The sequence below is a fragment of the Propithecus coquereli genome, unplaced genomic scaffold (genome assembly GCF_000956105.1).
Source record: "Propithecus coquereli isolate 6110/MARCELLA unplaced genomic scaffold, Pcoq_1.0 Scaffold540, whole genome shotgun sequence".
Taxonomy (NCBI): Eukaryota; Metazoa; Chordata; class Mammalia; order Primates; family Indriidae; genus Propithecus; species Propithecus coquereli.
Window position 1 is genome coordinate 1,110,038 of NW_012151286.1, and position 15,620 is coordinate 1,125,657.

At 58.0% G+C, this 15,620-nt stretch overlaps 1 protein-coding gene across 1 annotated transcript in view; it reads left to right on the forward strand.

The window, feature by feature from the left end:
* The window catches only part of CPNE2 (copine II), a 49,603-nt gene extending 34,231 nt beyond the window's left edge, over nt 1-15,372 (forward strand). The window contains exons 12-16 of the mRNA XM_012657447.1: nt 230-284; nt 4,582-4,633; nt 5,950-6,083; nt 13,434-13,670; nt 14,962-15,372. Coding sequence (XP_012512901.1) covers nt 230-284; nt 4,582-4,633; nt 5,950-6,083; nt 13,434-13,670; nt 14,962-15,069 — 586 coding nt within the window. The 3' untranslated portion in view covers nt 15,070-15,372. The remainder of the gene's footprint in view (nt 1-229; nt 285-4,581; nt 4,634-5,949; nt 6,084-13,433; nt 13,671-14,961) is intronic.
* The last annotated feature ends 248 nt before the right edge of the window (nt 15,373-15,620 follow it).

Consider the following 15,620-nt stretch of genomic DNA (forward strand, 5'->3'; position numbering starts at 1 on the left):
AGGTGGTCAGGCCACATGTTCGCCAGATACCCAGAGGTAGGTTTAGGCTTACTGGATAGATCATTCTAATGGAGCTTTTTCTAGAGAGCTGAGCTTTTCCTTCTTGTCCTTGGAGGTGTACAAGGCAGGATGGGCCCACCCCTGGTAGGGGGCTGGAGGGGTGAGTGTGGGTGGATAGAGGCCGCTGTCCAGCCGTCTCACAGTGTTTTTCTGTCCTCTCTCCGATTAGTGACAAGATGTTTCCAGCTCTGGGATTCGGGGCCCAGTTACCCCCAGACTGGAAGGTGAGTGAAACCAGACTGTTTCCTTTTGGTTGCCATGGGACTTGTGTGGCCTCTCTGAGGTCTGCTGTAAGAGGCGCAGGCACTGAGGCTGTAACAAGGGACAGCACAGTGATGGTCTCCACTCGCTGATACTCGTGTCCAGTGAGGAAGACAGAGAGGGCTGTCAGATTGAGCAAATAAAAAGACAGAACACATAGTTAAGTTTGAATGTAAGACAAACAACAATTTTTAAAGTATAAGTCTGTCCTGAATATTGCCTGGGACGTACTTATACTAAAAAATTATCCACTGTTTATCTGAAATTCAAATGTAGCTGGGCATCCTGTATTCTATTTGGCAACTCTAAGGACAGGCAGTGTCATTGGTGCTGAGATGGGGGCAGCATGATCCTGGGGTGAGCCCAGAGGAGGGGGGACCCAACCCAGGCTGCGGGCTTCACGGAAGGAACCGGGAGATGGATGGTTTGGTGGCCCAGAGAGGGAAAGTCCATGAGGGCAGAGGCTGTAAAGCTGGGGAACATTGTCCCATTTTACAGGTGAAAAAACTGAGGCTCAGATCCTCAGAGTGACTTGCCCAAGGCTACTGGGTTCCAGCGGGGCAGGTGGACTCTAGAGTTTATTCTCAGAATCTGTTGCCTCCCGGATGAGAAGCATGTGGGGCGTGGGCACAGAGGACTCCTACATCTGCACATCTGGCTCAGCCAGTGCCCTCCTCGTCTGCCCTGCTGTGCCGCATGCTGTTTCCAGAATGACCTTTTGCCTCCCACCATCTCTGGTCCTCTCTGGGGAGGACGATTTTCACCTAGAATTTCAGGGAGTAGCTCTAGGGTCAGGGTAGGAGAGGTGGGCATCCTGGCCGCGGATGGTGTGAGGCAGGGCCCTGTGGGACCAAAGCTGGGCCTCTGGACAGACACAACGATGCCACTCGGGGGGCAGGGCCAGCTGGCGCAGCCAGGCCCAGCACGAGCCCGTTGCTAGGACACTAGCCAGCTTTCAAAGAACACAGCTGAATGAGTTGTTTTCTTGAGCAAAAGCCTCCTTGGAAATGTCACAGGGCAACTCTGGGGAGGCTGGGGTTCGGCCAGGCTGAAGTGCCTGGTGGTACCAGGAAGGATGCGGGGCCAGGCTAGGAAAGGGCAGATGCTCTGCCCACTTCCTGCCGCCCCAGGGCCTTTGCACAAGGCCCTGCTGCTTCCTTTCACCACTTCCCCTGGAGGGCTTCTCCTGGGGGGGCCCCTCCTCCCTGTCCCGGGCACTGTCCTCACAGGCTTTTGCGATTTACTTGTGAACTCTTGGGGAAGGCACTGGTTCCCTTCTGCTGTGTGCAGTAGGTGTGCGGTACTTGTTTGTTGACAGAGTGAATTTGGGACCCAGCCTAGTGGCCTGAGCAAACAGAGGGGTTGGTTCTCTGAGGGTGGGGAGCTGGGAGGAGACCTGCCTGCCTGCCTTCCGGACCTCAGTTTCTCCCTGGGGCTGGCCCAGGTGAGCCCAAAGAGGACCCCCGCCCCAGGTAGTGGCTGAGAGGGCTCAGAACATGTCTCCCTGAGGACATGGCATGAAGTCTTGCACCTTCGAGATGAGCCAGAGTCCCTCAAAGAGTAGGGTCTGGGCAGAAGGAACGGCCTGTGCAAAGGTCTGGGGTGGGGAAACTGAGGCTCAGAGAGGACGGTCACTCTGCGATCCCTTCAGCTCCCCCCACCCTGCTGCTTCCCCTGCCAGGGCAACGCAGAGCTGAGTCTTAAGTAACTTCCTGACCACAGGGCTGGGCCAGGTGGGGTAAACAAGGCTACTAATTGCCGGAAGGCAGCAGGGAGTCCCAGGACAAAGACCTGTGGCCGGCAGCCGGTCCCCAGGGGCCCCTAATCAGCTTGGCGTGGACTCCAGGAAACTTGTCCTGTTTACTGACGTTTCTCAGGCAAACCAGGGCAGCAAGCGTGGGAGGGGGCTGGGCGGCCTGCTGTAGCCAGCACGGACACTGGTCCCCCCAGGTCTGGCCCTGGCTCTGCTGTGGCTCACTCATGTGACCGGGGCACTCCCTGGCCCTCTCGGAACCTCAGCTTTTCCACCTGTGAAATGGAGCTGCTGGACTAGGCAGCCTCCGCTGAGGCTTCTGGGGTGCATGGGCAACCACCACAGCCCCACCCACCTGGCACGGGGCCAGGCCCGCCCCCGAATAAAGAGGGGGGATGAAGAGGTTGGGGGGCCAAGAGAGCAGAACATGCATCCATCCCTGTCAGGAAGGGGCTTTTCCACTGTGGTCTCTGAAATCTCCTAAAATCTGATTTTGCAGGAAGTGGTTGGCCCAAGGGAGGCCTGTTTCCCTGGCAACCGTTCTCTCTCTCAGCCCCTCCGTACAAGCCCCTCTTTTCATCTCTGTCAAGGCTCCTGAGGTCTCCATGGCAACAAGGACCTCCAGCCCCTACACCTGGGGCCCAGACTGGGGACAGGGTGAAGAGGGCCCCTGGGCAGGGACATCTGGGGACTGTCCTTTGTGGGGCACCTAAGACTGACTGCAGAGAGAGAAAACCCCCTTCCCTGAACCGGGGGGAGTCTTTTCAGACTGCCAGGCCCGGGGCGGTGTGGGGTGAACACTCGCTGCCAAGTCCCCCGCCTTGGCCCAGGAGTAAGGCCTGTGTCCCACCCCCTGGTGAGGCTTCAGGGCACTGGGTCTCAGGCCTGTGCTGCTGTGTGGCTTTGGCACTTGGCTTCCCCGTTCTGAGCCTCACCTTGTTTACTTATAAAATGGGGACGCTGTGGCCGGGCGCGGTGGCTCACGCCTGTAATCCTAGCACTCTGGGAGGCCGAGGCGGGCGGATTGTTTGAGCTCAGGAGTTCGAGACCAGCCTGAGCAAGAGCAAGACCCTGTCTCTACTAAAAATAGAAAGAAATTAATTGGACAACTAAAAATACATAGAAAAAATTAGCCAGGCGTGGTGGTGCATGCCTGTAGTCCCAGCTACTCGGGAGGCTGAGGCAGGAGGATCCCTTGAGCCCAGGAGTTTGAGGTTGCTGTGAGCTGGGCTGACGCCACGGCACGCACTCTAGCCCGGGCAAAAGAGTGAGGCTCTGTCTCAAAAAAAAAAGGGGACGCTGGATTTAGCAGGGACTTCCAGCACCCCCGTCGTCGTCTCTCGGAGCTAAAGGGTGTGTCTGGGCTTGCTTGTGCCCAGACTAAAGCTCTGCCCCAGCCACTGGGGACTGGGGGCTGTCCCTTTGGCCTGGGCATCTGTTCACCAGCCTAACTGAAGCTGTCTGGGGGAGGAACACTTTCTGAGGTTAGTGAGTTCATGAAACATGAGCTCTGGAGGGTTCTAGTCCCAGCTCTGCCCTTCGATAAATGCGGGAAAATCCTGGTCCGTTCTGTGTCTGTTTTGTCATCTGTAAAATGCGGGGATCATAAGCTCCCCATCGGGGTGTTGCGAGGGGGGAGTGAGGGGATCCCTGTGAAGCACTGAACGTGGGGGCGGCACATGGCAGGAAGGGGGCTGTGCGGAGGCCGGGAGGAGGGAGAGAGGGGCGTCCTCCCTCTGAGCTCTCCGGCCTCCCCGCGGCCCTGGGTCCTGCAGCCACTGCGGGCTTGCCCGCAGCCCTGAACGGGGGCAGTTGTTGGCCCCTCTGCGTTCCCGGAGCCAGGAGGACAGCAACAACTCGACTGTTGTTGGTCTGCCTTTGACGGCCCACCTGGGTGGGGGCTAGGCCTGGAGGCAGAGAAACAGGACCCTTCCCCGGGAGGACCGGGACAGCCCCGTCTGACCCCTGCCAGCCCTGTTCCACTCCCTGAGCCCCCAGCGCGGCTGCCAGTGGGGGTCAGCTAATCCCAGTCTGGCTGGCTGGCACCAGGCGGGCTCCCTTCCGAGGCCTTTCGCTTACTATGAAGGCAGGGAAAAGCCTTCGAGGCCCCCAAAATTTCCAGTTATGGACCCCACACACAACGGCAGCCATGACGAAAGGATTTCCCAAGGGCTGCTTGAACCCACTGCCCTCAGAGGCATCCGTGTCCCCCTCAGGGACTCTCCTAGAGGGGCGAGGGGGCATAGGCAGCCCTGGTCCCCCCAGAAGAGTTGGGGTGATGTGTAAGGGCCTGTTTCCCCCATTATGAAGTGCGGGTGGTCAGGCCTCTCTGGGTGAGATGCAGCGAGGAAGGTGAAGGCGGATGTGGGGGCGTCAGTAGCCTGGACGTGGGGAGAGGAAGCTGAGGGCCAGGTGCCCCCCGAGGGAGTCTTGGCTGGGAGTGGGAGGGGCCTAGGCCCAGGTTTGGGGACAGGAGGCTGCAGCTCAGCCTCTTCTCTGCCTTTCAGGTCTCCCATGAGTTTGCCATCAACTTCAACCCCACCAACCCCTTCTGCTCCGGTGAGTGTCAGACCCACCTGCACCTGCCCTGGGTTTACACCAGACCTGGGCAGAGGGAGGGCGGGCAGAGGACAGCTTTCCATCCCTTTCTCCTGTCCCCTCCCCGTCACACTTGCTCCTAATTAGAAATGGGGAAGAGCTGGAGTCAGACAGTCCTGGACTCAAGGCCAGCGGCTGCCCTTTCCTGGCTGTGGGACCTTGGAGAGGCCACTGCACCTCTCTGGGCCTTTGCCTCCTTACCTGCCCCGGGGAGCTATGCCACCTGCTTCGCTCCCTTCGTGGGTGGTTAGGTGACGATGACGGGAAGCCCCGTGTAACCAGGAGGAGGCGAGGGCATCACTATATCTGCTCTCACCTCCCTCCTGCCAGCCCTGCTTTCCAGGCGCGGGTTGGGAGGGCAGGGGCGGCAGGGGCCGGGCAGTGAATGTAGCGTCTGTGCTGGCCTCACTGCCAGGCCTAGAGGGGTTTCTGAGCCCCCTAAGGGCAGGTAGGAAACTGGAGGACGGAGGAGATGCAGGTGGGCGTGGAAGAGGGCGGCTCCTGCCGTCATGACACCTTTCAGCCTAGGTTTGGCTCGGGTGTAGCATCCACTTGTCCCCCCTCAAAGCTGGGCCAGGTTTGTACTCAGAAAGGAAACCATCAAGCCACCCACTTAGGGACTTGGAAACCATCAGCATCTGTTGCTGGAAGCGTGGCCCTCTCCTCCTGCTGTTTGTGTCTGATTTGAGGTCGGTATCCAGGGGCTTTTGTCCAAGCTCAGGTTGGGCGACTTCATCCTTGGCCAGAGGTCTTCTGGGCAGGACCACAGGGCAGTGGGGTATTCGTAGGCTCACTACGGCAGCTATTTACAGAGCACCTACTGTGTGCTGGGGCCGTGCAAGCACCTCGGTCACCCAAGCTGAGCAAAAAGCCGCAGTGTGTCCAGAATGGACCTCCAGATGGCTTCCCGTGGCCTCAGAGCATCACTTTTCTGGAAGGGTCTGCTCAGCGCCCCTCCTGCCAACTGCCTGGGAGTGTAGGTTATCAGTCCCATCAACGGCCAAGGGAACAGGCTCAGAAAGATGAAACAGCGTGCCCCAGGTCCCACAGCTAAGAAAGGTGGGATTCAGGCTCAGGTCTGCCTGACTCCACGTTGAGGGCTCTTGGCTTTACACCACCCTGGCCCTGCCCACTGGGAGCTTCCAGCCTCACGGGGCCCACACTGGCCCCAGCAGGGACGATCTGGGTAAGCATGAAGTGGATGCTTGGTCAGCAGTGGGATGAGGGCGGCTGCGGGGCTGGGGGCTGGGCTGATCACAACTCTCCCCTCGAGGCAGGCGTGGACGGCATCGCCCGGGCGTACTCAGCTTGCCTGCCCCACATCCGCTTCTACGGGCCCACCAATTTCTCCCCCATCGTCAACCACGTGGCCCGGTTTGCGGCCCAGGCCACGCAGCAGCAGACGGCCACGGTGAGTAGGCAGCCACGATCTGGGTGGCACAGGCTGGGGTCTGCCCTTCCTACCCCGAGCACCCACCCCTGCGGGGCTGGCAAGCAGGACATGGTGCCTTCGTTTTGCTTTACACCCCAGTGGTGACCCTGCTTCTCCCTGAGCCTTGATTTACCTGCAAGTACTTTAAGGGGGTTGGACCAAGCTGAACGCGCTTGGCCCTGGCTTCCTGGAGCACAGACCTGAGGAAGCAGTTCCATCCGTGCCGAGCGGGAGCAGGGCTGTGGTCGCTGGGACGTGTCTCCCCAGGGCGAGCGCACTTGTTACTCCTGGGATGGTTGAAAACCGGGTGACCAGGTGATCCCCGAGGCCCTCAAGCTGGCCCTTCTGAGCCACCTACTTCCAATTAGGGCAGCCCCCGCCTCGCGTTGAAGGCTGCAGAGCTGTCTGGCCCTGGCCCTGAGCTCAGTGACAAGGCCAGAGCCTCACTGGCCTGGCCTGCGGTTGCCAAGGCTGCCGCGTGGCACCTGGAACACATGGCACACGGCCGTCCTGGGCATCTGCAACCCTGGTCCCCCTCCCCGTCTCCTCCCGCCCCAGCTCCAGGTCGACTGCCAGGCAGGGCCCTACGGCATGGTCTGATGCCAGTGTTGGGGTCACCAAGGGTCACCTTGCCTGCCTCCCCACTGTCCACCACGACCTGCCCTGACCTCACTCTGCAATGCGAGTTGAGGGGTCTCCCCCCACCCCTCCGAGGGCAGTTCTCTGACATCCTTCTGCCTCTTCCTGACCCTGGGGACGGGCTGGGCCGGACTGACTGGCAGGTCCTACTCTCTGGACTTCCCAGCCCGACCCCACTCCCGACCCCTGAGGCTCGAGCCGTGACTGGGAATCTGGCACCCAGCCCCAGGGGGTGGATCCTGGTCTGAGGCCAAGGAGACTTGGGTCTAATTCCTTCCTGGCCACCACCCCCTGGGAGGCCTCCACCCCTGTCTAGGTTTCCACCTCCATTGAAAGGAAAGCATTACTAAAGTCCCTTCTAGAATGTTCTTTTCACTCTATTCCAAAATATCCCAGATTCACCCACTTCCCTGTTGCCACGGGTCCCTCACTGGACACCACAGCTGCCCCGCACCACTGTTGCCCCCACCATTCGTTCTCCCGCCGGAGGCTCAGATCCTGCCACTCCCCTGTGGAAAACCCGCTGCAGTCAGATTAAATCCTCTCCCTTCCTGGCCTGCTGCGCGGCTCCTTCCTTCAATGAGGGCGATTCTGCCACCCGACCCCCTCCGTGTTCCTCAGACACCCCGAGATGTTCCCCTGCAGAGCCTCCGCCCGGAGGTCCTTACCCAGACTCTGCATGGCTGGTTCCGTCTCATCCCTCAGTGTCCCCTCCACGCCGCCTCCCCCGAGCAGCCTTCCTTGACCACCCATGGGAATTAGACCTCCCCGCCTTCCCTGCCTGTTCCCATCTGGCTCTGATGTCGGTCGGCAGCGTCTAGTTCACATACCTCGCATCTGCCTGTCTGTCGTGCGTCTCCCCATGGACTCGGCCCCACGGGGGCCGGGACTCCACTCCGTCGCCTCTCTGTGCCCGGCAGAGTGCCCGGCCTGCGGCAGGTGCGCGTCCTGCCCCGTGAATGGACAGATTTATGTCTGTCCCTGCCGTGGGCCATGCGCAGCTCGGGAGGCGTGGGCAAGGCTCAGTCGAGAAAAGGGAACCGGTCCCATGAGGAAGAGGACCCCACAGAGGAGGGAGGGACCTGGTCACTAAGGAGGTGGAGGCTGGCTTCCAGGTGGGTTACAGAGAGAGAAGAGGATTCAAGGGCCACCCTCGGGGAAGGGCAAGTCCTGGTCTGATTGTTAGGGAGGAAGCAGCGGAGGGTCGTGGGGAACGGGAGCCCTGGAGCCGGTGCGGGGTTTGAATGCTGCCCCTCCCTTTCTTCCCTGCGACTTGGGCGGATCGCGTAACCTCCGTTTGCACGATGGGATTCCTAATGGGATCTACCTGGAGGAGGTGGTATTAGGAGCAAATGAAATAATGCAGTGTCTGGCACCCAAAAAGACCTGAAGGACGCGAAAGGACAGGCCAGCAAAGAGCTCAGGGAAGCGGGGAGACGGACAGGCAGGAGGGAGGTCAGTGCGCGCGAAGGAGGGGTAAGGTCGTTACTGCCGTGTGAGTGTGGGACTCGCTCTGGTGCCCCTTGACCGTGGCAGCTGGGAGCCCGAGACATGTCCCTTCCCTGCTCTGAGCCTGTTCCCTCTAATGAAATGGGAGTTGCAACCCCCCAGGGTGCTGTGAGGATCTGGGGCAGCGTGAATGGGCAATAACTGGGAAAGGCCTGGGAGGGACGTATTTTTTTTTTAAAATTCCTGGGTGTACTGGGGCAGAATTGGTTGGAGAGGGCAGAGCCGGAGGCAGTCCTCAGCTTGCACTCCCTTCTGTTTGCGTGCCAGGCTCTCGTCCACCCAGTCTGTTATCCGCCTGAGCTGGCTTCCAAGGGAATGGGAAGAAGGCCTGCATTTTTGTTTAAGGGGGAAAAACATGGGGCAGGGAGCGGGAACGGAGCCCAGTGTTAGTGCCAGGGCTCTTTCGCCTGCTGCCCTGCCGAGCCCGGGGTATGACTGGGCAGGAGATGAGGTCCTGGGGAGAGGTGGGCCCCTGCCTGCTGAACTCCAGGTCTGGAGGGGGTTTGGGCCCCAGGAAAGGCCAGGAAGGGTGTTTTGTTTCTGAGGAACAACTGCTGAGGGCCCTCCAGAGAGAACTTGGCTCCTTCTCTGAGCAAAAGGACTTGACGTCCAAGCAAGGGGCACCTCGTCCTTATCCTCTGGACATCCCAGACACTTTCGTCCTGACTCGGTCCTCCTAGCCTGGGAGTGGGGGGAGGGACAGCCTCCTCCTGGCTCCTGTACCTCTCACAGAGTTGTCACCCACTAGGCTGTGTGACCTTGGTGATCTCCAAGCATCTCTGGCCGACAGGAGTGGGGCTGGGAGGTCTCTCTCGGCCCCTCCTGCTCTGCTGTCCAGGAGCAGGTACAGCGAGTCTCCACCCCCTGCCTTACACTGTCCCTGGACTCAGGGTGCACAGAGGTGGGTGGGGCTGCCTGGTGGTTCAGCCTCATGCTCTGGGAGGTTCCGGTCTGAGCTCCCCCACTCCCTGGCTGTGTGACCCAGGGCGGGTTATCTTAAACTCTGAACTCGAGTTTCCTCACCTGTACAATGGGGATGATGGAAACAGTACCTGCCTTCTAGAAGCATTATGAGGATTCAGCTGCATAGGCGTACATGTTGCTAGCATAGTGCCTGGCACAAATCTTTTGGGGATACCTCTTGGGCTAGCATTTGGTGATGCTGAGCACATTTAGGCCCAAAGAAAAAGGAAGTAATTTGTGGATTATCTGGTGCTTTTGTTCAGCTGTTTTTTGGTTTTGGGGGGAATATTTGGTATGGCTTCACCCTTCCTGTCCCCAGACATATGTGCTCTGATGCACACCCACGTACAGGAAATGGAGAGCAGGTGGTGGAAACATCTCTCTAGGCAGGCCTGCGCTCTCCCATTCATTCATTCATTCATTCAGTGCATCTGTACCGAGCACACTTCTGCACAGCGCTGGGGAGACCATGAGGAACAAGATACAGCCTCTGCCCACCCAGAGCCAGGCCAGGAGGCAGCAGCTGTGATGCACCATGATCAAACCAAAGGTAGCACTTAACCCAGACCGAGGGCTCGGGGAAGGCTTCTTGGAAAAGTGACTTCTGAGCTCAAACTTGGAGGATGCTTAAGAGTTAGCCTCATAAAGGGTGTGTGTGCGCACGGGGTGTCCCAGGCAGGGAGAGCCGTACATGCAAAGGCCAGGAGGCGTGGTGCGTGGGCATAGTTGAAGGAAGGAGTGAGTGGGGGGACGTGGGGTTGAGAAGGCAGGCGAGCACCCACAGAGCCTCGGGAGCCACTGGAGGGTAGTGAGCAGTTTTGGGGGGGCTGGTGGGGCCTCCCATCATGGGCCTTCATCCTTACCTCTGCCCTGGCCCATAAGACCTGGGCTTTGCTGTGCGTGGCCCATTTCCGGTTGGTCACCTAGGCATCTGGTGTCCGAGTGGAGGGGGAGCTGGGAGGCAGCCAGCAGCCTGGGAGTTTCTCCCCACTCCCACCTCCAGGGCCCCTGGCAGCCAACTTCTCAGAAATAAGGTGGGGAGTGAGTGCAGCGTCCTCAGACTCTGCCTGGAACTGTTGTGGTCAATTTCTTATAAATTAAATCACACATTAAATGCATTAGGGGGGCCGGGCGCGGTGGCTCACGCCTGTAATCCTAGCTCTCTGGGAGGCCGAGGCGGGCGGATTGTTTGAGCTCCAGCCTGAGCAAGAGCGAGACCCTGTCTCTACTAAAAATAGAAAGAAATTAATTGGACAACTAAAAATATATAGAAAAAACTAGCCGGGCATGGTGGCGCATGCCTGTAGTCCCAGCTACTCGGGAGGCTGAGGCAGGAGGATCGCTTGAGCCCAGGAATTTGAGGTTGCTGTGAGCTAGGATGACACCACGGCATTCTAGCCCGGGCAACACAGTGAGACTCTGTCTCAAAAAAAAATGCATTAGGGGAAGCAGCTATTTACAGCCCTAGAAACCTGAAGAACCTCTGGGTAAAGGCAAGAGATACTCCAGCCTTGAAATGTGTTTGGAGTTTGGGTCTTTGGATTCGACCTGTGATTGGCTGTTTCTGGAGGTGGGAACACTGCCAGGGTGGACCAGTACCAACTGCGGGGACAGCAGGGCCTGCAGAGCCCCTTCCCACACCTCCCGCCCGGTTCCACCTCTCCTTCTTCCCATCTAGAGCCCCCCACTGCCCTTTGATCCACCTTGGATGTGGGGCTGTGGACCCCTGGGATTGTAATGGAACTTTGAGGCTCCTGGACAACCCAGGCTCTGTCCAGGCTGGGCGAGAAGCCCAGGACGCGTCAGCTGATTTCCACTGCCTAGGCCCAGGCTGCTGACCCTCAGGTGCAGCTGGGCAGAAGCCGAGGCCAGGCATGTGGGTGTGGGCATGCTGCTGGCAGTTGGGCACACAGGAGTCAGAGTGGTCTCTGGACCCTAAGCTCGGCTGCTGTCTTGCACGTTCCCAGGTCCTCACACGCCAGGGTGCTGGGTGGGAGGAAAGCTTCTCCCAGCCAGGCTCCACTGCTGGAGAGACAGTGGCAGGCCACTGGTGTCAGGGGGTGGTAGAGGAGGACATCATGGAAAGAGCCCAAACTTTGGAGTCTGGACTGGACTGTGCCAGTTCCCAGCTATGGGGCCTTAACAATTCACTTAACCTCTCTGAGCCGTCTCGTCATCTCTAAAACGGGAGTGACAATGTGAGGATTGCAGGGAATGAATATCCATGTGGATACTGTCATTGTGTGTTATCGCCGCACCCTGTCCACTGGTGCCCACGGTCCTGTAGGAACCCAGGCCCTGTCTGCCCCATGTCCCTGGGATGGAAGGCTGCAAGGCCTGAGCCCTGCGAGTCTTCTAGGCATGTGGCTGATTGAAATGGGAGAGCCAAGAGGGCCACATGGGGAGGAGGGGGAACAGACTGTCTGAGTTGGAAGGGGCTTGGAGACAAGTGCCACCTACTGCATGGTTGGGGCCTGTTAGACCAAGGTCAAGCAGTCTGTTTTCCTCATTGCCAGGCCTCTTAGTGTCTTCCCTCTGGTCAGCTTCCGTAGCCTAGAAACAATTGCCCTGGACTATTTCTGGTGGGACTGGGGTGGGGTTAGAGGCCACCTGAGGGAAGGGGCCCTGGAACAAGGGTGGGCAGTGGGACGGCAGGGTCTGGATGGACTTTGAGGCCTGCCCCCCTCACAAACCAGGGGTGGGGGCTGGCAGCAGCAGCCCTCCACTGTGGGATTCAGGCTGCCATCTCCATGGCAACAGGTTTCCCAGCCAAGGGATTCGTCTCTTAAAGGCACAGTGCTAAAGCTCAACTATTGCTACACGGAGCTGGGGGTTAGCATGGTGAGGTCTATGTCTCCACGTGGCTCTCCCACTCCTTCCCTCCATGGTTTGTACTTGAGGGACACACTGGGGAAGCAAGGCACCCTGGGGGGCTGAGCTTGTACCCTCTGCAAGCTCCCCAGGGAGCAAGCAGCTTTGCTGGATGACAAGGTGGCACGTGCTATCCTGGGGTCTGGCTTGGTTCTACCCTCCTTAGCACCATGACCTTGAGTAGTCCGGGCTCCAGATTCTTGTCTGGGAACGATCTGACTAGAGGGCAGAAGTCCCAGACAGACAATACTAGGACCACAGGCTGGTGGTGTGTTTGCTTTATGGATGGGAAATCTGAGTTTCCCCCAAAGAGGCTTGAGGGTGCCAAGGAGAGAGGTGAGTTGAAAATGAGGTCCCATGCAGCTTGGGGGCCTGGGCCCTCCAGGCCCCCACCTTCATGGTTTGTACTTTATCTGTATATCCCCTATACTAATTATTTAGTATCTTTTTACAATTTTAAAGAAATTTTATATCCTACTATAAATGAAAAAATCAGTATCACTTGCTATAAATAGAGGGTAACAAAAATAAATACAATAGACTATACAATGGTACTGAAGTCTAGGCTAGAGACTATTGTCTCGAGCTCTGGGCTTCCCACCTTCGCTGTTGATAAGGAAGGTTAACAAACGTTATTGAAGCGTTATAGACACAGTAGCACCAAACCAACACTCCCTCCTGCGTACAGATCATAGAATTTAAAGACCACTGTGACTCGATGATGTTAAATGTCATGTCTGGGATGTGACCCAAATCCGTTTGTGTACCAGCAGAGTCCCACGTTCCCAGAGGCACTGGCCCGATGACTTGTTTAGCTCCTGTCTCAGATGCCCTGTGGAATAGGGAATGGGGTGAGGTCACAAGTGTAGAAAAGGGGTGGCTGGTCCCAGAGTCGTCCTCACCAGCCATGGGTGTGGCAGGAAGGAAGGTGACTGAGCCAGTGCTACGTATCAGGTATGTTCTGTCTTTGAAGTAGGTGCAATAACTCCCACTTTTCAGATGAAGAAACTGAGGCACAGGGAGTTAAGTCAGTTGCCCAGAGTCCCAACAGTGTAGTGACTGGCAAAGCCAGGCCTGGAGTCCAGGGCTCTCAGAGGCCACAAGAGGGGAGTCTAAGATGACACACAGGGCAGGAGAGAGCAGTGTGCACTTCCTGCTGTGACCGGCCAGAGAGGCCTGTGGGGCACTGAGAGCAGGATGTGTAGGGAGGTGGCCGGGACTTGGCTGCAGTAGGATAAGCAGCGCTGCTTTCCTCCAAGAGTTGGGGGCTTTGGGGGGGCTGAGGGAGGGAGAAGGGGTCCAGGGCCCTCAGGCCTTGCTGAGTCCCCTGCTGCTCCCTCCCTGCAGCAGTACTTCATCCTCCTCATCATCACTGACGGTGTCATCAGCGACATGGAGGAGACGCGGCACGCCGTGGTGCAGGCTTCCAAGCTGCCCATGTCCATCATCATCGTGGGCGTGGGCAACGCCGACTTCACTGCCATGGAGTTCCTGGATGGAGACAGCCGCATGCTGCGCTCCCACACGGGGGAGGAGGCAGCCCGAGATATTGTGCAGTTCGTGCCCTTTCGAGAGTTCCGCAACGTGAGTGTGGGCCCAGGCTGGGGGGGCGGGTATGGGACCCCAACAACCAGAGCTCGTAATCAAGGATGTGGCTTGTATGGCCCACTCCTAGACTCCTCCAGCCCCAGCTCCCTTGCCTGTACTTCCTGAAGGCCTAAGTGCCAGGCGCCGCGCTAGGCCTTGCCCCAGCGAAGGCCATCGGGACGGTGTGAGCACTTGCCTCCACAAGCTCAATCCAGACTGGGGTGGTGGGGCAGGGTCTCTTGGAGGACTTGCCTCTAACTGGGGTCCTGAATGAGAGAAAGAAGTTTACCCATGTGGCACAAAGCATTCTGGGCAGATAGAGGGACCAGGGCAAAGGCCCAGAGAGGAGAGAAGCTCTCCTGGTAATCACCCCTCATCCTGCAGACAGAAAACAAGGGCCCCTTCTCATCTTAGGCTGGCTTCCTCTCCCTAAAGGCCTCTGCCTGGGGGACTGGTGTCCCCTGCCTTATTCCTGGAGGTGGCTCTGGCCTTATTTGCAGGTGATCCCAGGTCTGCCCACAGGGATTTTGGCTTCCTGGCCCCTGCCCTGGCAGCAGGGTACATGAGGAATCCCAGAGGGGAACAGAGTCTCGGATGCCACCCTGCACTGCAGGCCTGGACCTAACCCTCGTTTGACCAGAGGCTCACTGTGTGGTCTCTTGCAAGACCTGCCCCTCCGGGCCTCAGTTCCCTCGGCTGTCAGGGCCTCTCAGGGGGTGCTGTGGCTCAGCTCTGGGGAGCCACCTCGGCGAGAACTGACCACACTGGTTTACACCCAGTGGTCCTCACGTCCCTGCCCAGTATCCTCTGTCTTTGCCGGAGATGGTTCTACTCCTTCCTCTGGAGCATGAGCTTCCTGAGGACAGTGACTAAGCACCTCCACGTGCCTGGCCGGTGGCTGGCCATTCAGCAAAGCAACAGTCAGGGCCCATTTGTGCCAGCCAAGGTGCTCAGGAAATGTCTGCCAGAGGAGTAGGCTCTGCAGCACGCCTCCACTGTCTCTTTCCCCAAAAAGCCTCCCACAGACAAATTCTTCCTAAAACATTGCTCTGAGGCACCTCAAGTGCTCAAGGTAAGAGTTACACTTAACATAAAGGCAGGCACTGCTAATGGTGGGATTTCAGGCACGGGCTGGGATGAGGGACGCCAGTTTTAGATTGCCCTGGCCATCAGCCCCAGTGCTGTCTGCCGGGGACACCTGCTGTAGCAGCCCTCTGGGCACAGCGCCCCTCAAAACCGTTCATTAATCCTTATTCTCTCTCCTCCCCACCCACCCTCGACCCTACAGGCAGCGAAAGAGACCTTGGCCAAAGCTGTGCTGGCGGAGCTGCCCCAACAAGTTGTGCAGTATTTCAAGCATAAAAACCTACCCCCCACCCACTCGGAGCCCGCCTGAACCCCGCCCAGCAGCAGCATGCCGGCTGGGCCTCCCCCCAACCCCCAGAACATGCACGATCACCCTGCGTCCTTGTGGGTGGCATTTTTTTACCAATCCACATTTTTTTTACAAATGGACCTACACCCCCAACTTCCCCCAGCCCAGCTGGGCTTCCTTTGTTGGAGTCAATTGAAGATGCTTCCAGTCCAAACTGTCTTCCTTTCCTCTCCTCCCCTCCCCACCCTTGAGTATTGAATGTACTTTGTATAATTTTAGTGGAATTATTGTTATTAAAGGAGAATAAAATTTTTACAATCATAACTGGCTTTTTCCAAGTCACTAGCTACAGACTCTGAAAGGAACGTGTTCTCGGTGCCTACTTCGTGCTGTAGCCTGCACCTGATTCCTGCTCTGTTGTTTTTATACTGTGTGTTCTATTTGTTACACTCAGGGTAATAAAGGAGTTTCAGACATCCCCGTGTCCACTCCTTCCTCAGCTGGGCCCTCATGGGCTCACTGATCTGGGAAAGGAAATATAACAGGAAAATCCCTTCCCCCACCCAGCAAGC